The 22939-nt window shown below is 39.4% G+C and overlaps 1 protein-coding gene across 2 annotated transcripts in view; it reads right to left on the bottom strand.

Annotated features, from left to right (window-relative positions):
• LOC121521339 (kinesin-like protein KIF3C) overlaps window positions 1–14884 on the bottom strand; it is a 42128-nt gene extending 27244 nt beyond the window's left edge. For both annotated transcript variants that reach the window (XM_041805272.1, XM_041805273.1), the window contains exon 1: window positions 12880–14884. In XM_041805272.1, the coding sequence (XP_041661206.1) occupies window positions 12880–14283 (1404 nt within the window). In that variant the 5' untranslated portion in view covers window positions 14284–14884. The remainder of the gene's footprint in view (window positions 1–12879) is intronic.
• Between the last annotated feature and the right edge of the window lie 8055 nt (window positions 14885–22939).

Here is a 22939-nt window from a genome sequence, read left to right as displayed (position 1 = left end):
ACACAGCTGGTAGACATCATTAGTCTTCATAAAAGGTCCACAGATATTTAAACAAGAAGCAGAGGGATGGAAATATTGAGTAGAGACACTGAGAACAAGAGAGATGTTGCAGTTGTGACCCAGAAAAGAGGATCTAAGAATAGTCCATGTGGGGACGGACACAGAGCAGCCTCATCATGAGAAACTGCTGCTCAATATGGAGCAGTGACTGCACTCATACCTGACAGTTTCACCATTATCTATACTGCTGCTTGTCCTGTTTTGGGGTTCCAGGGTGCTGGATTCCAGCTGCAGGCCAAGAGATGAGTACACCTTGGACTTGTCGACGGCCAATCAAATTACTGACACTCCACACAGACTGGCTCTATCTGTCTGAGACCATTCAAACTAGAAACACTCTTTCTTTAAGGTGACACTGCAAACCATCTCAGTGCAGCCCTCATTTTAGACATTTACTGGAGGAGTCCATCAATTGTAAGTACAAGTTTGAGGTACTTTTAGGCATGGCAAGAACATTTAATCGAAACACTTCATGTGGTGCTCAAGGCTACTAGCTTACAGAAATTGTCTTGCAGCGCTTCTGTTTCCCTTGCTCTTTTCTGTAATCTTAATGTTTGCATTTACTCAAGAAACTGAACAAAAAACAAACTAAAAATGTAAAAAGAAAGGAATTGCACCCTAGTATTACCAGTAACACTTGTCTCAGACTGGATGTTTAATGCTGCAGACTGTGTCTGCTCCAGCACATGGTGTCATGGGTTTTATATCAGGTACAGTTGTGCTGTGTTGGCTGCATCTCCGTGCTGTCACAGCCTAATCTCCCTACAAGTCCTGATTCATTGTATAGCCATACAAGCCTTGAAATATTCTGAATAAAAGCATTTTCTACAAATGAGATGAGTTTCTCTACAGGAAAAATGCCAAAACAGAATTTTACTTTGAATAGAGCAAGGCAGAAGTATACATGTACCATAAAATTCTTTCGCCTGTGACATAATGCACCAAGGTATTTTGGTACCAGAAATGTCTAAATCACATCCCTTACATGTGACGGTTTCAAACAGTATGTCTTCGGGCAGAAAGTGTAGGTTTTAAGTGGAGCAGAGCTAATACACATTTCACCATGCTTTGCGCTCCACTCGCTTGCTTGATTGTACAGCATGAAAATGGCGGATGCACGGAGCAGAGAGGGAGAGACGAGTGACAAAATTTTTGAGACTGTGGAGACTCCAATGACTTTTAAATCTGACGTGTAGAAACATTTTTGGCTTCCTGGTGTCAATAAATACCGTACCGTGGACCTGTCACCGAAGTAAATAACGTACCGTGAGATTTTGATGCAGTTACATCCCTAGTGGACGTACATATCTGATAAAACAAGGTAAATCCCAGTCTCTTTTGGTCAAATGACGCTTGCAGCTTGTGGTAAATATAGGCAAGTCACGTGCAAGATCAGAAGTGTGAGATGCAGCACTCATGTAGGCAGTCTGAAAGCCCTGATTTGTTAAAATGCACACCTTAATGAGCCTTGACACAGCTGTTACGCAGCTGCCACACACCCAGTCTGAAACAGCCATTATATATGGGGGGGGGCTTTTTGTGCCTTTACTTAGACAGAAGATAGAGAGGGTAGAGAGTGGAAACATGGATGAGAGAATAGGGGAGAGACACATGGGAAAGAAACTGCAAGCCAGACTTGGATGGGGTGCGACCTGCCAGGTTATCTGCATCCCCTGAATCAGCCATTTATCTCCAGTTTAGCTCAGAGGCTAGACTCCTCAGTGCACTGGTTGCAAGATTGATCCTGATCCCAGCGCTTTTTGGTGCAGCCCAACAAAGAATCTCACAAAAAAGAGCCTGGATGCATGACAAAATAAGCCAGGTAAATTGTTCATTACTTCATCACCATTGTTACTGACAGAATTAATAGCAGAAGTCCCGCCTCTTTTTGAACTGGATTGGTTGGGGAAGGAGAACTGATAGCAATGAAGGTGGAGGTGTTCTAAAAGTAGAACCATTTTTAACTGAGATGACTGTAAGGGCAGCAACAAAAACAAAAACAAACAAACAAAAAAAAAAAACAGCCAGTGCTGAGGGGGTTTAGATAAATAGACCCTAATACTTCAAATCTACTCTATTGGGAACTGCTGGTTTCTCTACAAAGATCAGATTTTGTGTCTGTGGTAAGTCATTTTAGGTTGAGTAAATAACTACAGCCAGTAAATTCCAGCTATTTCTTTGGAGAAATAACTTATCAACAGGGGAGCCTCTTCTGGTATCCCAATAAGAAGATTAAATAACTGAAATCTCGTGAAAACAACAACAAAATTTTACTTGTTATGAAAGGAAGACTGAGTAAAATCAAATGTGTGTCCACTTAGGGCTTCCACAGAACTGCTAACATCATTCACATCCTGATTTGGAAGAAACCAGATTAAACTTTGTGCTTTTTGTTTGCTGACATTAGCTTGGGCTGCTAACCGTAGACTGTACTGTGTCACATGCCTGAATACTCTCTCCACTGTTGCATTAATCTACATCAGTTCTAGTCGCTGATCCTTCCCTCACAGCAGACAACAGCTCCACAACAGTTGGGCCAACATTTCCACACAGCAGTCCACAGATGGAGCGCCGTACCTCTGAGGCCTGTTAGCTAACAGCACCCTGCAGAAGCACCAGCTGACCCAACATAGCTTCACAAGGCTCCACTGTTCCTGACCTACTTCCATCAGCACAGAGTGTCTGAGTGGGTGTATCGGAGGAGAGGAGAGAGTGGGAGGAAAAAAGAGAAGGGTCTCTATTTCCTTTCTATTTGATTTTTATCTATAATTGGTTATGTCTGAGCTCTTTTCCTCCATCTTTCCAGGCTCCCTCTCACTGTCTGTGACTCTGCCTGGCAACCTCTCCCTCATTGGCTGTCAGAGCAGGGAGAAAAATGGAACCTTCAGGCTACGTTCTGCGATTGGCTGGATGACATCAGAACCAGCCAATCAGAGGAAAGCTGGGCCAGGGTCTGTAAGAAGTGGCTCATTGATCTGAAATGTTGTAGGATCATAGGAACACCGTGGAACTAAATTAGGCAGAAAAAATAAAAATCTTTGGGTTCATATCATTATTTTGAAGTTGGTTATGAATTCTAAAGAATGAACTCTTATGAATAATGGAACATTTTATTGTTCTAGGATTAAAAAAGCTGAAATAAATACATTCAAAATAGTCTCAAAATTAAAGTATTTAATTGCATCATGCATTTTTACATCCTCGGCTCTAAAAATTCATGTTTTTGGAGGTCATACCATATTAACTATTAAAGTGTACCTTTTTTCCTTCGCATAAAAATCTATATCTGAATATTCAATTCAGAGTGGGTATTTTTGAAATAGATGAGCTCTGTAGTTTGAGATCAAATGTGACTACAACAGGAGGAAATACTGCTTTTATTCAGGACTCCCCTCTGCAGTTTATCAAGACACATTTGCTCTAGAGAATATTTAGGGCAGCATCGTGGTGTGTGAAGAATCGCCTCAAACTAAACTACAGTTTGTGTTCACTGTAATGAAAGTAATGTTATGTCATCCACCCTAAGAGTGGGTCAGTGATGTGTTTTATATGGTTTTATGGAAAATAATGCAGCTCTTAATAAAAAATGTTACAGTGCCTATAAAAAGTATTCACCCCCTGGATATTTCACCCTTTAATTGATTTTATAAATCAATCATGGTCAATATTATTTGACTTTTTGACCAAAAAATTACAAACTCTTTAATGTCAAAGTGAAAACAGACAACAACAGAGCAGTAAATTAAATTAAATTGTGTAATGTGAAATAAGCAACTGTATATTCACCCCCTTTAAATTGACTGACCTAAAACAACAGATGTCCAGATAACTGGTGCTAGTCGTCTCATGATTAGTGAAATGGGGACCACCTGAGTGCAGTGAATGTGTCTCAAGTAATTGTAGTACAAAGACTTCTGTGTCTGGAAAAGTCCAGTCACCTGGCTACCATTACACTATGAAGACAAAAGAACACCCCAAGCAACAAAAAGTTGTTGACAAGTATAAGTCAAAGGATGGCTACAAAAACAATATAAAGTACTGAACATCCCCTAGAGTTCAGTTAAATCTATCATCAAGAAATGGATGGAATATGGCACATGTGTAAATCTGCCTAGATTAGACACTCCTCACAAACTGAAGACTAGTGAGAGAGGCCACTAAGACACCTATGACTACTCTGAGGGTTGGGAGAGACTCTGCATACAACTGTTGCCTGGGTTCTTCCCCAGTCAAAGCTTTATGGGAGAGTGGCAAAGAGAAAGCCACTGTTGAAGAAAACTTTGTCAAAAGGCATGCGGGAGACTCCATGGTCAAGCGGAAGAAAGTTCTTTTGTCTGATGAGACCAAAATTATGCTTTTTGGCCTTCAGACAAGATGCTATGTTTGGTATCTGCCAAACATAGCACATCACCACAAACACACCATCCCCACTGTGAAGCACTGTGGTGGCAGCATCATGCTGTGGGGATGCTTCTCAGCAGCTGGCCCTGGAAGGCCTGCATAGGTAGAGGGTAAAATTAATGCGGCAAAATATAGGAACATCCTGGAGGACAATCTTATTCAGACTGCTAGAGAACTATGGCTTGGGAGAAGATTTATACAGCAAAAGCCACAGAGGAATGGTTTGAAGAGAACAACGTTTTGTCTTAAAAAGCTTGTGAAACATCAACCCTGTGGTGCACAGTTAAACTCTAAGAATCCTTGACCTGAGGAAACCCTCGACTCTAGGATTAACTGTGCTACAGTAATGTCCCTTGATTTACAAAAAAAAAGTTATGGGACCATGAGGACAAAAGAAATTCATCTCTTTGGGACCAGAAAGGAAAAAAAAAAAAACTAATTCTGTCACAAAATCTTCAAAATCTTCAAATTTTGATAGGAAAGTCATTGTGCTTTTGGAATTTCAGACATCATTCAAAGCAGTTTTTCTCTACAGTGACACAGAGGGTCACATAATAAACTCTGTGTGTCTCTTTCTCTCTATTATGAGTCATTCAGGCTCTCATCTACAGTTTCCAAGTCTGTCAACATGCACTGCTTGACAAAGCCTGACGTGACTAGCGAACGGCCTGCCATTGGTTGTCACAGCCCAGTAAAAATACATTCTGGGATACATACAGACAATATGGCAGTGGGCTAACCCGTTAACTGCAGGAACGATTGAAAAATGGAGTAATAATTGATAAAAAAGACGCTCACTATCAGAGTTACTAATGTTAGTCTTTAATGATCCTGGGAAGTTCCAGGCTTGCTATTAACTGTTCTGTAAGAACTATGAGGGCATGGATAGCATCATTAGAATGGCACAACAGAAGGCTTTCAGAGGAAAACAAGTAGGTGGCTATGATTTACAGTACAAAAACCCTTGTCGTAAATGACAAAACTGGTCACAAAGGGGTTAAGATAACTTTTACACCAAGAACGCCCAACCTTTGACCACCCAGCACTCCCTCCATTTCTCTCACAGCAGCATTAGTTTAAAAATATGAGCAAATGAATGAAAAGTGGCCCTACTTTTTGATACTGTTAGTCATCATAATAACAGACTGTATCGTTTTTAAACACAGTATCTAAAGGTACATCTTCACAACCTTCAATAATGCATTTAATCAATAAACAAACAATTATAATGTATCTTGCATGACAAGCATTCCTTTGAAAAAAGAGCAACAGACCAAGGCACCCAAGACAGGAAATACTTCTTCACCTCAATGATCCTCCTCCTCAAGCGCAGAGGAGGAGATTTTTCGCTGATTCTCTATACTGACATCACTCAGCAGCCACCCAGTCAGCATCAAACACATTCTTAAACACACACAGCAGCAAACACCCTCCAAATTGTGCTGCGTGTTCACAAAGGATTTCATACGGTTTGGTGGAAAAGCCTGTTAGCCCCTCAGTGCTTTGGAGGTCGACGTGATGGGAAGAAATATGAGACAGCTCACACAGAAAAGTAGATGAAAGCACTCAGACTGAAGGACGAAGGATCAGGATGTACATTAAGTCTGTCTCAGGAGACCTTCACAGACCTCGTATCTCCACTTAGAAATAACGCTAAATAATATGAAAATATAAACAATGACCTTGATTTAAATGTCAGTTGATTTCTGTCTATTTGAGAGACTTTTGGACACTTTCTTTTGATTAAATGAGTCCATGGAATAAACATCAGCATTATTATCTAGGACAGTTATTTCCTTTCCTAGATGATGATGACTTAGATTAAACGAAATGATTTTTATTTGTGAAAATGACCAGATTCCTGGGAACACAGACTTACTGTGAGATAATCTTTTCTTCATTAAGGGCCCAGACTGCACGTTTTTAGACTGGCTATGCTCATAACCTCTGTTAGAGCAAATTTAAACAGCCTTTATTTTCATCTGATGATGGAAGTTGACTTCTGCTTCCCTCTGCATCCATTAAATCATTTTAGAACAGCTCCATGTTAGTTAGTTATGAGAAAAAAAGTCAAAATTATGACATAAAAAGTCATTATTATGAGATATAAAGTCATAATAATGAGATAAAAAGTCAAAATTATGACTTTTATGTCATTATTTTTATCTCATATTTGATTTTTTTCTCATCGAAATGACTTTTTTTTCCCTCATAATAATGATTTCTATCTCATAATTTGAACTTTTTATCTCATAATTTTGACGTAATGTCTCATAAGAATGACTTTTTAGCTCATACTTTTGACTTTTTAGCTCATAATCATGACATTTTAGCTTAGAATAATGACTTTTATCTCATAATAAAGACTTTTTAGCTCATAATAAAGACTTTTAATTATGATTTTTGGGTCAAGAATTGCCTTACTTTCACATTTTTTTCTTTTTTATTTGCCTGAAATGGGCCTCCATATCAAGGAAACATGAAAACAACGTTAAAGAGTCTTACCCATTTGTCGCAGCTGGTCAAAAAGTCAAAAGCTGGTAAAAAATCCTGCTGTTCTTGATTTTGATTGGCCAGTGAGGGAGAAGTGAGGTGATGAATGCATGCAATCTCTTCAACTACGCTGCAACAAAAATGAGTTTATGCTGAGAGCATTTTTGCTCTAAGGATGCCAAGTTCATAATGCTGGACCTAACACACACAGCCTATCAATATTTCTTTAAAGGGGATTAAGGCAAAGAGTTTCTTTCGCTTTAGGACTTTTTTTTCTTCCTGTTTTACTTTGGTTTAGTCCTAAGTTCTTTGCATACAGAGTCTGTGATATTCTTCTGGGGTTTTTTTGCGGTTTGTAATCCAAAAAAAGTCATCCATTCAAACCTTGCAGATTGAGTCTGTTGCATTTTATTGGTATTCACTGCAAAAATCACACCAGGTCAGATCTTCATCTGACACCAGCTTGCTCATCACAGCGCTGAGCAGAGATGGAGAGATGGAGATCATTTTTTTATTCAGTCTCTGTTACATGGCTGTGAGTACAAACTTATGTATTTATCTGTTTCACTAGGGTTGGTATCCACATCATAATATCAGGATGTATAAGGTGAGGTTTCAGTGTTAGAAGGAGATATAGGGTGGCAAACAGGACAGAAGGAGGCAGTAGGCACTGCTCCAGTAACTACCAGTTTAAATGACTGGGACTTATGTGGAAAAAAATATATATAACCCACATTAATATAACAATAATGTGGGATGAAAGTTTCGGAGACAGTGTGAAAACGTGATTAGAACATGAGATAGATTTTCCTTTTTAATGTGTTCAGACAAAGAAAAACAGAATCAGTGTGCAAAAGCCTTTAATCTGCAGATTGGGCTTGCAAGAAATTGAAGAAATTCATAATATATGATAGGACTGATAAGTATTGTGATAACCACATGAAGTGCAAAGCAACGCTTTTATGTCTAACTGCTTCTCCCACAAATTCACACTAAAGTCTGAAACATGCAGACCCCAAAATAAATCCTGTTTTCTCCTATTAATGTGAGTGTAGCTGATACAGTTTAAGCTTCTTCTTAAATGGTGTTAAAGCATTAACCTCTATAAATACATGCTGAGTAACATTTTTTTATAACATACATTTTATTTTCTTATTTCATGCCATAATTTCATGCATTTACATTTTGTTTACTGTGACCATTCAACCCTGGTGATACACCTGAAGACAGCTGGTGGTTTCCGGGCCCTTAAACATCCACAGCATGATCAGGGGCTCATGGAAACCTTACTGCCCAGTACCTAGGCAGTACCCTAGGCTGTGCTTACACCCAACATCCACTCCTTACTCCACCCTTAAACAGATTATCTTCCCACACCCCTGGTAATATGCAAGGACATCCAGAGCATGGAAGGGGTTGTGTCAATCCTCCTTTTGTCAGATGGTGCCCTAAGGTGGCTTACTCACCACATCTGTGCCTTACTTTAGCCTTCATTTTTGGCCCAATCATGCCTAAAGTTCTGCAAGTACTGTAAATGATGTTAGCTCACGGAGGCACAGAGATGGACAAATACACCTGAACAGTGGAAAGGCAGAAGATGGACAAGAAGCAACAATGGTAAAGTGGAGGTCTTTATGAGACAGTTACCTCAAGTGGATTATTTTTCCACATGCCTATCCCAGTATTGCAGATGTATGTTAGTTTATGGGCAGTGACAGCTGTATCTTTTAAGATGTATTGATCTATTTTTGTTTGTAAAGGAAACATAAATGAGCTTTTAGACTTTGTGGCAAGATAATCCAAATCCTTTATTATGCATATTCATGCATAAATCTTAGCTCTTACACACTCAAAACAGATGAGTTAGAAAGAAAGTCACCCCCATACAGTGTGTACCAATAACACATTTGCTATTCAGATCAAATTTGCTTGTTGCACCAGGCTGTAAACATGTTTATTTCTGCAGTGAAAATGGACGTTTTATGATGGGTGTTAATGGAAACTCCTCGAGTGGACAATTAAGGAACTGCAGAGGTTGTCACTGAATTTTGAGACATGAGAATGGCCATAATATCTTCAGGGGTAGTAAACTCTCTCCCTGTTACAACACCTCTCTGTTTGCTGTTGCCCTGTCCTCCCACACAGACTGAATATTACCAACAGCTGACTCCAGCAGGTTCACACCTCCAATCAGGGGCTGTTAAATGAACTCTAAGGGTTAAGGAAAATGCATACATTTTCAAAAAAATGTGTAAAGCTCAGTAATGCTCCTTGAGGTCATTTCCAAACTGATAACAGAGGAGATGAAAAAGCAGGGATTTTCATGTCCACCTGATCGCAACCTTCTATTGTTCCTGCTGAAAACCCCTCCTTGCTTTTGTCTCATCTCCTCCTGTTAAAGCCTCTGGCAGTTTTCTGCAGCTCGGCAAGCTGATCCAGCAGAGTCTCGTGTGATGGTGTGAGCTGTAGGCGCAGAGCTATAGACTGTAGTCGCTCAGTCATTCTGCACGGATGACTTATTGACTGGATATGCATGAATCAGAGCAAGTAATTAATGCAGCTCTGCTCTCAGCTCTCAGGCTTTGATTGCTGTCTCTATGGGTGTGTGTGGGTGCATGTGGGTGGGTGTGAGGAGGAGAGTGGGCTGACATTTTAAGCTACAGTAGTCACCAGTTCCTGTTTGGACACATGACACACCTGACCGGACAACAGAGAGAGGAGAGCGGGTACAAAAACACATAATAGCTGATCCACTCATACTGGGTCAGCTATACCACCTTTAAGCAAATTAGAGATTTAGCATCTAAATGAAAACAGGTTACACCAAACAGACTAATTCTTAAAGATAAACTGGTTTGTGTTAAACATTTACAACAAATCACTGATAAAATCTGACATGAAGATGGTTACAGTCTGTCTTAGTTTACTCTGAGTTTTCAAGCTGTTATATTGCTTGGCTCAATGGAAGTCGCTCGTCTACCAGCTAAATGATTAGTATGGTTGTGTTATCATACAGAGAAAACAATCAGAATGCTAACAAGCATCAAACACAGCACATTAGCAAAAATTAAATAATTCATGAAAGCAGTAGTAGACTAGCAAATCCTGTAATAGCCTATGTTAATTCCTGTTTTATGAGTCTGGTCACTTTAAAGAGAGAGGAGATGCATCTTCTAAAAATATCCTTTTTTGTGCACCTGCTTAATAGTTGTATTTGCCTCTAAGAGGCAGCCATTGAAGCCTGTTTAACAACTGCAAGGTTGAAGAATTATAAGCAACATCAACTGAGAGGACCAATGACACATGAAGACCAAGAGTAAAAACAAAATCTGTATAAAAATCAGTCAATGTTCAAATATTCAAATATTTGTAAATACGATAGAAATATGGACTTATTATAAGCTAAAGGGAAATTAGACAGATATACTTGCAAAGATTTGTCTTTTTGCAGTCTTCATCCTCTGATGCACTCATCCTGATGATGCTGTTATGATGTCATCAGGGTTATCTCTAGCTTGGACACTTGCTTGAATTTGGATATGGAGTGTTAGACCCCATTTATACAACACAAATTTACATGCCATTTTTGGCATCAGATGTCAGGTGGTAATTAGGGATGTGCACGGTTAATTGCTAAAATGGTTACATTCGGTTATCAAATTAGCCGGATTTACAAGTCGGTAAAACAAATTACCCAACATTTTTATAAACACAGGCTTGAAATCCCAGTCTATAATGCCCTTTTAAACTGTAATAAACCTCCTGCCACTAGAGGTCGCTGTACCGTTGGTTAATGGCCGCTGCTTTCCTGTCTGGCACCTCACGGATATAAACATGAGAGCCTCAGTGGTGGCTTGGCAGTTAACGTGTAGTAGGAACAGCACGGAATCACAGTTTTTTAAAGTAGTAAATGGAATAAAGTGGTATGTAGGCTGTCGAGGGTTGAACTCATGTATAACTTCCACCCAAAGTGAAAAGAGGGAACATGTCAAAGCAGGATATTAATCTGCAAAGAGGAACGAAGGCTGGCAGCGCTAGCTTGTAATGCTAACCTTGCTGTAGAGAGTATGTCAGGCTAACGTCACACACTCACCCGCACACCCAATGACCCTGTGAGGAATTTGACTGTTTTCTAAGGATTCTCTTCTCTTTAGACTAGTCGGTTACACAAAATTTAAATAAGCATTTAGCCGAATAAGGAAATGGACGCTTAGGAACATCCTTAGTGGTAATCCTTAATGCCAGATGTGAATGCTCCTCAATGCAAACCAACAACAATTTGATATCAGCTAGCTCTGACTGCACAGGGAGATGGGATATGGTTTGGTCTTACAGTGCAGTGCAGTGTAGTGTGTATTGGAATGCCTTAATGAAAAAGCTGAGTTTATTTGCAACCATTTAGCCTCGCTCAGAAATTGGGGATTCCATTTCTTTTTAGGGAGGCCCTGGATCATTTGGCTTGGCTCAGTGTGAGCCAGTTTTTCAGCTCCCATATGGCTCTTCATTTGGTACTATTTGGGGATTTTTATGTCTATAAACAGCAACTACAATGTAAGCTGGCTAGATGGAAGCTTGCTCCAGTTACTCATACAAAAAGCCAGTTCCTTGAACCTGCTTATTTGCAAATGACATGTCATTATGAGCTCTTCACTTACACAGTCTTGAATTGTTATTTCAATCTAACAAGTACCCCACAAGACTTGTTTGCTACATAAGCTGCATGTCCACCAGGTGGCCTGGTTTGATTGACTACAGTTGGTATGGTCCCAAATAGCCTGCATTTCTGCAAACACCTGTAAGCTTGGCACCCTTACAGAAGGATGGCAAAAACGTAGGATGGTATGGGTTGGTTATCTGTGCAACTTTTGATGATGGAAACACAAATAAACATGTACCGTGTTGTACCAAACTGAACTGCACCCTGATGGAAATTACCTAATAGTTTATCACTGTGTCCTGTAGGAGCCGAAGTTTATCACAAAAGAGGGGGAAAAGCTGTTAAAGAGGCGTCTTAGCTTGTAGCTAATTTGCCCCCATTCGTATTGCCAGTGGCCTCACTGCAGACTGCATGCTGGGATACCCAACCACAGCAAGCCTGGGAACCAAATGATACATAGGCTGTTATATGCATTAGAGGCAGGTGAGCTTTGACTGCAGGTCATCACCAGAGACATGCTGTGTGGATGCATGTACTACAGCGGAGTCAACTTGGTATCCGAAGGCCAAAACCAATGTGAATGCAAGGTATAAATGCACCCTTAGACTGGATATGTGTCAAACAAAAAGTCTAAATAAAAAGACAGTATGAAGTAGCATTATCTGAAATGTTGGACCTGGTAAAATCTATCAAAGCCAGAGTTATACTACGGACTAAATGTTTGAATGTTTCAGCATCTTTAGCACTGATTTACACTGTTATTTCTTTCTGACCCAAACAACCTGACCAACTTTTATTGGAGAGCATAAAGCAATTGCTTGAGTTTCCTTAAATGTAGAGAGCACAGTTATCAATACCTGATATGCACCAGTGAAAAGGAGAGCACGGTTTTCTTGTTATCAAGTCTAAAAGAGTACTGCATGTCATAACCTGCACACTGAAATCTAATGGAAAGGGAAACCCTTGGTGTTACTAACTATTATGACACTTAATGACAGCTCATGGGATTATCACACATTGTAATCCCATAGATCACTAGTCCTTAATCTTACTTCCTAGGTTGTGTGTGTCGCTGTGTGTGAAAGAGGGAGAAAAGGACAAACCTATGAGGGTCTGTTTCATGAAAAACATGAAGATAAAGTTCAAGTTTCAAGAGATATTTAGTGCATTATCCAAACTGGTAGTTTTCAGAACCTCATGTTTGTCTATTTCTGTCCATCATGACTGAAAAAAGGATGAATGAATGGCATATATGACTGAACTCTCACCTTGTATTTGGCTGTCAGCTGCTCTGTGGCCTCCTGCTCCTTCCTCAGATCTCCCATCATCCTCTCCTTCTCCCCCAGGAGCCTCTGTTTCTCCTCCGCCAACAGGAACTGATCCTCTCTGATGGCCTCCTTCTCCCTCTCCAGCCGCTGCTCCTCCAGCTTCACGTACTCCTCGGCCTCCTTCTCCACCTCCTCACCTTCATCCTCACCCTCCGTGCCTTCATCCCAGCTCTCTCCGTCCAACTGCCCCTCCTTCTTCTGCTTGCTCCTCCACTTCCTGTGGTTGAGCTGTGCCCGCAGTCGAGCAATCTCCCTTTGGAACTCACGCAAGAGAGCGTCTTTGGGATCCTCGTTGACTCTTGGTTGGTTCTGGATGTTCTTGGCTCTGTTGGCGTAGCGAAGGGTTGTCAGGGTCTCGTCGTAGTGCTGCGCGGATGGGCCTAAAGTGGCGACCATGACAGTCTTTGCGTTTCCACCTAGAGAGTCCTGCAAAAGTCGAGTCAACTTGGAGTCCCGATAGGGAACGTGACCGCTTCGTCCATCAGCTAATGCTGAGATCACATTCCCCAGTGCGGATAAGGAAAGGTTGATCTTGGCTGCTTCTTTCAGGCGTTCTCCCTGGACGCCAGTTTTTGCTTGGCGCTCACTTCCAGCCAGATCCACCAAATTGAGGCGTCCAACTCGGATGTGTTTCCTCCCGTCTGGACCTGGCTGGCTGCACTCCACTGTGATCAGGAACAAGGCGTGTGATCGAGAGGAATGCTCATTCATGTCGGTCGCACCAACTGCCCTTGCTTGGTTCCCTACATTCATCACCTCCTCGATCTCCTTGATGCTTTTACAGACACATGATGTTAGATCCCGCACATACACCCCTGAATCTGGACTCTCCCTGAGCTCCAAGGCTCTAGCGCTGCCATGGTTAGGATCTAGGAGATCCCGTATCTCCTCCAGGTAGATTTCGAGGTAGGACGCCCGCACCAGGTACTGTTTATCAGACTGGGAGCGGGAGATATGAGTGAAGACATGGTCGAACGCATTGGGAATAACACCGCGTTTTTCTGGATCCAGCCAGGCTCCCTGCATGGTGTACGTCTTCCCAGTTCCAGTTTGTCCGTACGCAAATATGGTGCCGTTGAACCCTGCGAGAACTGAATCGATGAGCGGTCGAACGCTCTCATCGTAGAGGTCTCGCTGCTTTGAGTTTGCATCGTAAACAGCGTCAAATGTGAATGTTTTCATGGGTTCGCTGGCTGGCGCTCGAGGGTTTCTGAGGATTACCTGTCCAAGCCGGAGGTCCATTTGTACGATGCCACCTGCAGGCCCATTTGACTCTTCTTTCCGGTTCAGAGGGCGGCATCGCACTACCACCTTCACTGACTCACTGCTCTTATTTTTGGACATGGCTGCCTCTTGTTTATGAAAACAACCAAGGAAGAATTCAGTATTACTACTAAAATCAAAAAAACCTTACTGGTGCCTTTAATTGGCCTCTTGTCTGCCTGGGAATTGTGTAACCATTGATTCCTTTATCATTAATATGAAATTCAGTATGGTTTCTTGATCATATCATAAAAGAAATAGCTACAAACACAGACTGCTGAGATATCTAACACAAATAATGAGATGCCAGTGAATGTAATGGCTAATTTCTTGCTCGTATTGTCTGTAATATCAGCTTACGCACAGACAGACGGTCAGCAAATCTCACGCGCTGGATCGACGCTCCATTGCAGGTCCCTTCTTCACCATCCAGATTCATTCGGTGGACAGAAAAATCCAGCGATACCGACAATCAAATCAATGAATTCCGCTCTCACAATCATGTCGTCCTTGTTCTCACACGCCCGGTAGATCCGCTACAGACCGCCGTCCGCATCCTCCCGTCCTCCGTTCATTGATGCTCCGCGCTCGGGTTTCTTCTTTCGGTCTGTGCGGAGAGACACGGCTCCCCTCCGGTACACAACACACAGAAACACACACAAACACACTGACACTCGTGCACACACAATCATTCAACCACCACACCCCACATCACTGCGGAGCGGAACAAAGGACCATGGGAAATGGAGTTTTGTCTCACTTGAGAGTGGATTCTTGTACAAGGCTGCCACCAGCTCCTCACCTGGCCACACTGGAGCATTTGATTGTTTTAATTGTCAGAATTGTTTCCTGTTTGCTCTCTACTTAGACCTAAAAATAATAGACATTTTTCGAAACTTGTAATGAATGCAAAGATACTTTTTGCTGCCATAGATGCGATTTATAGTCAGTAAGCGACATAGTGCCACTCAAGTGATTCATTTCCAACATTAAACCATAAAAACACACTACACAGGACATTCAGGTATAAATAAATGAACATTAAAACTATATGAATATGAATGTAAAGGTAAGTAAAAGTATTAAAGTGCAGCAAAGCACAGCAGAGTGCTTAATGGACAGCAGAATGGCAGCACTAAACATCATGTAATTGTATGGAGAACCAAGAGTTAGACTAGTGTGGCTATCTTAACAACTGCTGTTTGATTAGTCTTTTTTTTTTTAATTTCTGCATGGTTTTGACATTTTCAACCTTGCCTATGGTTGTGCATTTCTGTATTCCTGTAAAATGTCCTTTATATAAGCATGATGAAATAATCATAACTATACAGAGAACATGCTGAAATCAAATTTTGAACTGTCAAATTTAAGTTGAATCCACAAACACCGTAAATACACTAAAATGATCTAGAACACGTATAAACATATAAGTAAGTCATCTAACATTACAAAAACGTTTTTGATAAAGTAAACCAAAATAAGCATAAAAAAATTACAATTATAATCTAGAGGAACTAGGTGTAATCCTTTAAATATAAACTAGTATGTAGACATGCATTGCATGGAAGTAGAGGGGTGAATGTGCAAAAAGTAGGCAAAGCATATTACTGTCGGTAGTTCTTCCTAAAAACAATATTTTCAGCCATTTTACCAAGCATTTGGTCTGGCATCAATTTTTAAAAAATTATTAACATCGACATCAACATTAACCATAGTTCACTCAGGAACACTCTAGTCATACATTTTACCATTTTATTGCAAAATGGATATACAGTTCTACTCTACTCGAAAGATATTCACTGGATTAGTGAAGCAGCATGCTTTGACTTTGCAGGGAGTACATGGCTAGAAACCCCCATACGGATTGATACATTCATGACAATATGAACGGAATACAATAATTCAGAAGCAATTAATCCATAGTAGCATGAGTCTCAATATGAGAGTGCAGCAAGCTTTATGCTATAAAGGAGGAGGCTGGGGTGGAGGAGTTGATGCTTTGCCAGCAGCAGCAGCACGGTGCATCAGCATTAATGCACGCAGGGTTTAGTGAGAAGTAAGTCATATTTAAATACACCGCTGTGTTGAGAGAAAAAGCTGTGATTGGCTGTTGGAGCTTGGATGTGATAATTGGGATCATCTAGCTGTCAGCTGATCATGGCCAGACGTATAGTTACTGTGTCCTGCATGTACTAACGCTAAGCTTCATATCCACAGAAATGCCTCAGTGGACAGGGTCCTACTCAGATGTGATTTATTGACATCAGTGCATGTGTATTGGATTGTATTCGTAGATGCTAGCCTCATGGCTAACATCGGCCTTATTTTGGTGCTGAAAGGGGCCTTAACAAGTTGTTTTATGGTTCAAAAGTTACTTCCGTTTCTTTTTCTGAGGTCATGGCATGGTGATTAACCAAGAGTTTTAATTCAGTGTTCTCTGGCCTGCATTGTTAACTCTTCCAAAAAATTGGGAGGCTCATGCCAATTTAAAAAAATGTGTTTCACATTTTGAAACATGTTGGATTTTAATTTTTAAAAACTTACAAAATGGTGTATATTTTTGTTACATTGACAAGAATGGGTAAAGCTTATGATTTACATATGGCTGTTGCAACTTAACACTACAATGGAGCATGGTTGGGTCCCAGAATATTCTTCTCTTTCCCCCTGTTATGGGCAACCTTTCACAACAATATCAACAATACTGTTTTAGCCTATATCTCATTTGAAAATATAACAATATCAGAAACATTGTTCCACCCTTAATGGCAAACTTTCATCTTCATTACTATATATGTTGTATGATATCATACATTCCACTACTTGACTGTATTTTTATTGTAAGACCAATTTCTTAATGTCTTTTTCCAATTATACATTGATTTTCCACTGTGTACAATACATTCCCACCCAATATCTGTGTTATCTTAAGAACCATTTCTTTTATTTTTCTTAAAATGAGAAGTGGGTGGGACCAAAATATGTTAAAGTCTCTACATATAATATGTACTGAAGCCTCATAGGACTCATAATATATTTACCACAATTTTCACATAGTAACAAGTACATTTTAGTTGCTTTCCCAAATTTGAAACATATCAGTCTCATTATCTTCAGGTAATAATGCAGATTTAACCCTGACAGCTGGTTTAAGTTAGTCATTTTCTCTAGACCTTTAATGTTGCATCTTGAAATAACAACAGAAAAGAGTGAAAATCTCAAGAAAAGGACTAAAATTGACTCATTATCAATAACAAAAAAAAAAAAAAAATTAAATAAAATGTCTGCTTTGGACTCCCATGAATACATAATGAAATACATACGTAATACATGATATACTTTTATAATATGTTTGTAGCCAAAGAGATCATCTTTGTCTTTATTAAAACTGATATTTTCTGAGGGAAGGAACAAAAAAGAATATATATATAAAAAGGGAAGGATCAACAAATTTCTGTTTATGAAAGAAGTGAAAATCATCTAAAATTCAAATGTCTAATGCCATAAATTATACGCTGTCTTATTTTTTAAAAATGCAATTTGGTTAAATATTTGTGGCTTTATGGTCCACCGAGTCCTTTCCATCTTGAAATTGCTTCTATTTTACATATTTTCTCATGGATGAAAATTTCCCTCTAATTCCTTGTTGGACACATTGAAGTTTTTCTCTTGGTCAAGTCAGATATTGTTAATTTTCCACAAATTCTAACACTAATGGCACAAAATTCAGACATTTTAGTCAATTGTAAGATGAATGATAACTAGAGCTTTTTAACAATCCCCCCCACAGCACAACAGCACCATCTGGTGGTGACATAAGCAAATTATGATATTAAGCTGAGCAGAGCCACAGCATTACTTGAGGAGATTCATAAGCAGACTTTACTACAGGAGGTAGTTGAAACTCTGAGGTTCTTTTGGGGATTTCATAAAAACTACCAACAGTTTAATGTAACCACTCTTTTAAATGTCTGGTTATGCCAGGTATGTTTACTCAGGCTGGCTTAGCAGCTGACCACAAAAGGGAAAGGCCCAGCCACACGGGGAATTCAGTGGCATGTAATTCCTCTCACACCAAAGGCAATTCAGATACCTTCAATATGTCACTTCATGAATTTGGTTTAATTCTAGCAGAACAAGCAACAGATATCTGAATGTCTCTGTCGCCCTTTGGGTTGTTTGTTTCACAGAGCAGAAAGGAGAAATTACCCATGTGTTTTCTGGAAATCCCTTTGTTATTGTAGGCACTCATGAGAGGTGAGTGACACTTTTCCAGGAACATTAACATACAAAATCTAGTGCATAATGTTTATTAAAGTTGCATTGGCTGTACAGTTGTGTAATGGTGCTGTTTCCTTTCTTTTCCTGTTATCTTTATCTGTTGTTTTTATTTTCTTGTCCTTACATGATCTTTTCCTTTTGTTTTATGTGGATCGGTACCATGTAATTAATATGTAAATTATAATAATAATAAATATGTAATTAATATGTCAAATATATTCCTCTGGTTTTAAGATTTGTATTGGTATGTGCTTTTTGTTTAAAAGTGGACTTTGTTTGTCTTTGTTGCTTTTAATTTGATTTTTTCTATAGAGCTAAAAAAGTGCCCAGCACTTGGAGTGAGATTGATATCCTGATGGGATCATATCGGGATCATTTGGTATCACATCACATCACTTTGTATTGTTTCAGTTTGTGTCATATCATGTTGTATCATACTGTACTGTATCGTATGGTCTTGCTTCCCATCGTGTCATACAATCATAATGCATTTTATCGATATCTTAACATGTCATAAAGTATCAGATTGTATCATAATGTAAGGTAATGTAATGTAACAAAACATAACATAAAGTAACATATGGTATCATGCTGTAATGTATCCTATCATAACGTATTGAATGATATAGCTAACATAATACAAAGTAACCTGTTATGTAACATAAACCAACATAACATAATGTGACGTAACATTACATCAAACAAAACATACTGAAGGGTATGACATCATACTGTATGGTAAGGTAATATAATGTATCGTAACAAGAATGAAATGTAGCATAATGTAACATATGAAATTTAACATAATGTAATGTTATGTAATGTAGCACAACATGACCTAAGCTGTAGTGAAATGTGACCAAACATCACGCAATGTAACGTTTCGTTCAATACTGCACTGTAACACAATATAACATAATGCAACACAACATAATGTTACGTCATACTCATGCAATGTATGTAACATAACAGAATGTGATGTACAATATTAACCTAATGTCACCTAATGTCACCTAACCTAACCTGATCTAACCTGAACAAACCAAACCTAACCTAACCTAACCTAACCTAACCTAACCTAACCTAATCCAACCAATCTAATCTAATCTAACCAACCTAACCTAACCTAATCTAACCAACCTAACCTAACCTAACCTAACCTAACCTAACCTAACCAACCTTATCTAACCTAACCTAACCTAACCTGACCTAACCTAACCTAACCTAACCTAACCTAACCTAACCTAACCTAACCTAACCAAACTAACCTAACAAAACCTAACCTAACCAAACCTAACCTAACCTAACCAAACCTAACCTAACCTAACCAAACCAAACCTAACCTAACCTAACTAAACCAACCTGACCTGACCTAACCTAACCTAACCTAACCTAACCTAACCTAACCTGATCTAACCTAACCTAACCTAACCTAATCTAACCAAACCTAACCTAACCTAACCTAACCTAACCTAACCTAACCTAACCTAACCTTATCTAACCTAACCTAACCTAACCTAACCTAACCTAACCTAACCTAACCTAATCCAACCAATCCAATCTAATCTAACCAACCTAACCTAACCTAATCTAACCAACCTCACCTAACCTAACCTGATCTAACCTAAACAAGCCAAACCTAACCTAACCTAACCTAGCCTAACCTAACCTAACCTAACCTAATCCAACCAATCTAATCTAATCTAACCAACCTAACTTAACCTAACCTAACCAACCTTATCTAACCTAACCTAACCTAACCTAACCTAACCTAACCTAACCTAACCAAACCAACCTAACAAAACCTAACCTAACCAAACCTAACCTAACCTAACCAAACCAACCTAACAAAACCTAACCTAACCAAACCTAACCTAACCTAACCTAACTAAACCAACCTGACCTGACCTAACCTAACCTAACCTAACCTAACCTAACCTAACCTAACCTAACCTAACCTAACCTGATCTAACCTAACCTAACCTAACCTAACCTAATCTAACCTAACCAAACCTAACCTAACCTAACCTAACCTAACCAAACCAACCTAACCTGACCTAACCTTACCTAACCTAACCTAACCTAACCTAAACAAACCTAACCTAACCTAACCTAACCTAACCTAACCTAACCTAACCTAACCTGATCTAACCTAACCTAACAAAACCTAACCTAACCAAACCTAACCTAACCTAACCTAACCTAATCTAACCTAACCAAACCAACCTAACCTAACCTAACCTAACCTAACCTAACCTAACCTAACCTAACCTCACCAAACCTGGGACACTTTTAAGGATATTTTTTCTGTCTGTGAATAACATACTTCACAAAAGGCGTTTAACTTAAGCAGTAGTTCATTTTTTAATTGTGACTGATGTTTTTTCTTATTCACATCTTTAGATAAAGAAGTTTAAACTTGCTATACATTAAATTTCTTTAAGAAAAAAATATCTTTGCAACATCCATTGTATAGCTGTCAGATTTAAAAAAGTGGTTTGAGGACTTCTCCTGTCATATTCAGATAAAAACAGAAAGATATGTTTAATCATTGGCGTATTAAACAGGGGCCGTATAAATAACCAGTACAGCACGAGTAGTGCATGTGAGGACTGGCTATAGCAAACTGCAGCACCCATCCCTTTTCAACCCTTTACTTTATAATAATTTGAATAAATGTATCAATAAAGTACTTTCAATCACTCTGCTGTGCATAACGAATATGATTAGAACATCACAAAAGGCGAAAAAACAAGAACGCCTAGATCAAGAGGGATTTAAATGTTACCCACACAATGAAAAAAAAAGGAAATCTTCACAAATGCGACACTGCAGCTAAAGGAATGCTCAACTTTTTCCATCTACACATTCACCTTATCATCTAAAAGTTGAAATTACTACTTATTTCAGCACTTATATGGTATAAAACTTAGTAAAGCAGCAGTCATTGTAAACAAACAGATGGGACGTCATGGTGTCCCAGTGATAAATCCACATTCCTGAGTCTGTACTCTCAGTTTTATGTAATTCCCCCCTCTGGATCCTCCCTGGTTTCTGTCCGCTGTTGATTAAAGGCAAAAACACCCAAATAAACGTGTTATGTCATCACATCTACCTCTCAGACAGTCCATGTGAAAAACAGACTCTCTTCTTCAAGTAAAACTTTAATTTAAAAAGGTGGGAGCGTTTCTCTGTTTGTGAGAAAGAGAGAGAGACGAAGCCCTGGGCCTCCCTGAAGTGAGATACAGGAATGTAATCTGCTTGGGAGGATTTCTTGTCAACACATGATTTATTAGCTGAACAAAAATTGCTAAACTGTTGAAGAGGCAGAATGAGCATAGGACAAAACTTTTCACTAAAATAGAAATCTTTCTTTAAGTTAAGAATATGTGAGCTACTTGAAAACTTCTGCTCTGTTTCACCTCTTTGACCCCTGTAGCATCTGTTTTAGACTTTGTGTAGCCTGGTTTGTGTTTGTGGCCATGAAATTTCCACTCTGGTGTAAAGAACTTGCCGACAACTGATGGGAGGTCATAAAACAAGAAATTCATGGACATCGGACTATAATATGTTATTTTCTTGTGCCACTTTATATGTGAAAAGTGCATAAAAAGCATCTTTATATGATTTCAGTTCCATTTCTGTGGTTTGTTTTTACTTTTCAATGGTTAGTGAGTATTTCATCTGTGAATGAATACTGTGGACTGTGGAGATATGGGATTGCCACTGGTTGCAGGATCTCATCTTGATTTCTCTCTGCATTGAGATTGCAGGGGAAGGCAGGCTTTTACTATAAGCCAGTAGCAATTAGCTTGGATGTAGCTTTAGAAAAGAAGCAATTTAATCAGACCTTGACCACATTTCTTCATTAAAACAAGAGCAAAGAGCCCTGTGGTAAGCTCCTCGTGGCTGAGAAGATGTTTTCACTTTTCTCCCAGTTGGCCTTGACATAATTAATCATGAAGAGATTCCTGGAGCCTCCTGGAGCTGCTCATACGTACAACCTTACTTTGTCTTGTCACTCTGATTGGTCGGTCACAAATGTAACAGACAGAACGAAAGTCCAAATCATCTTCCGAGAATTATTTGAAAAGTCCTGCCCTTCCCAAAAACTCTCTATGGGAGATTTCTATGTGAAAAATACCTGTGCAGTGGTTATGTGAAACAGTCTATCTGGCATGTCAGATAAGAGAGCTGCCAGCCATATTGCCCTGCAAATCTGTATAAAACAAGCTACGGTTCCTAAATGCTGACAGGTAAGGAAATGGTCAAAACAAGATTCAATCGCAATAGCAGAATAAGCTGTATGGCATTGGCAGAGATTTGGCAAATTTTTCATGTGCGCAACCTACATAATAAGCTCTGCTGCTCATCCCATAAATACATGTTCCAGTTACAAATGTGGCACCACAAATAGAAATAAACAGACTTTACCAACAGTATAGACTTATTCCCA

This window comes from Cheilinus undulatus, linkage group 14 (genome assembly GCF_018320785.1).
Source record: "Cheilinus undulatus linkage group 14, ASM1832078v1, whole genome shotgun sequence".
Classification (NCBI taxonomy): Eukaryota; Metazoa; Chordata; class Actinopteri; order Labriformes; family Labridae; genus Cheilinus; species Cheilinus undulatus.
Note: the sequence above shows the minus strand (reverse complement) of the source record. Positions and strands in the feature narration are given on the sequence as shown.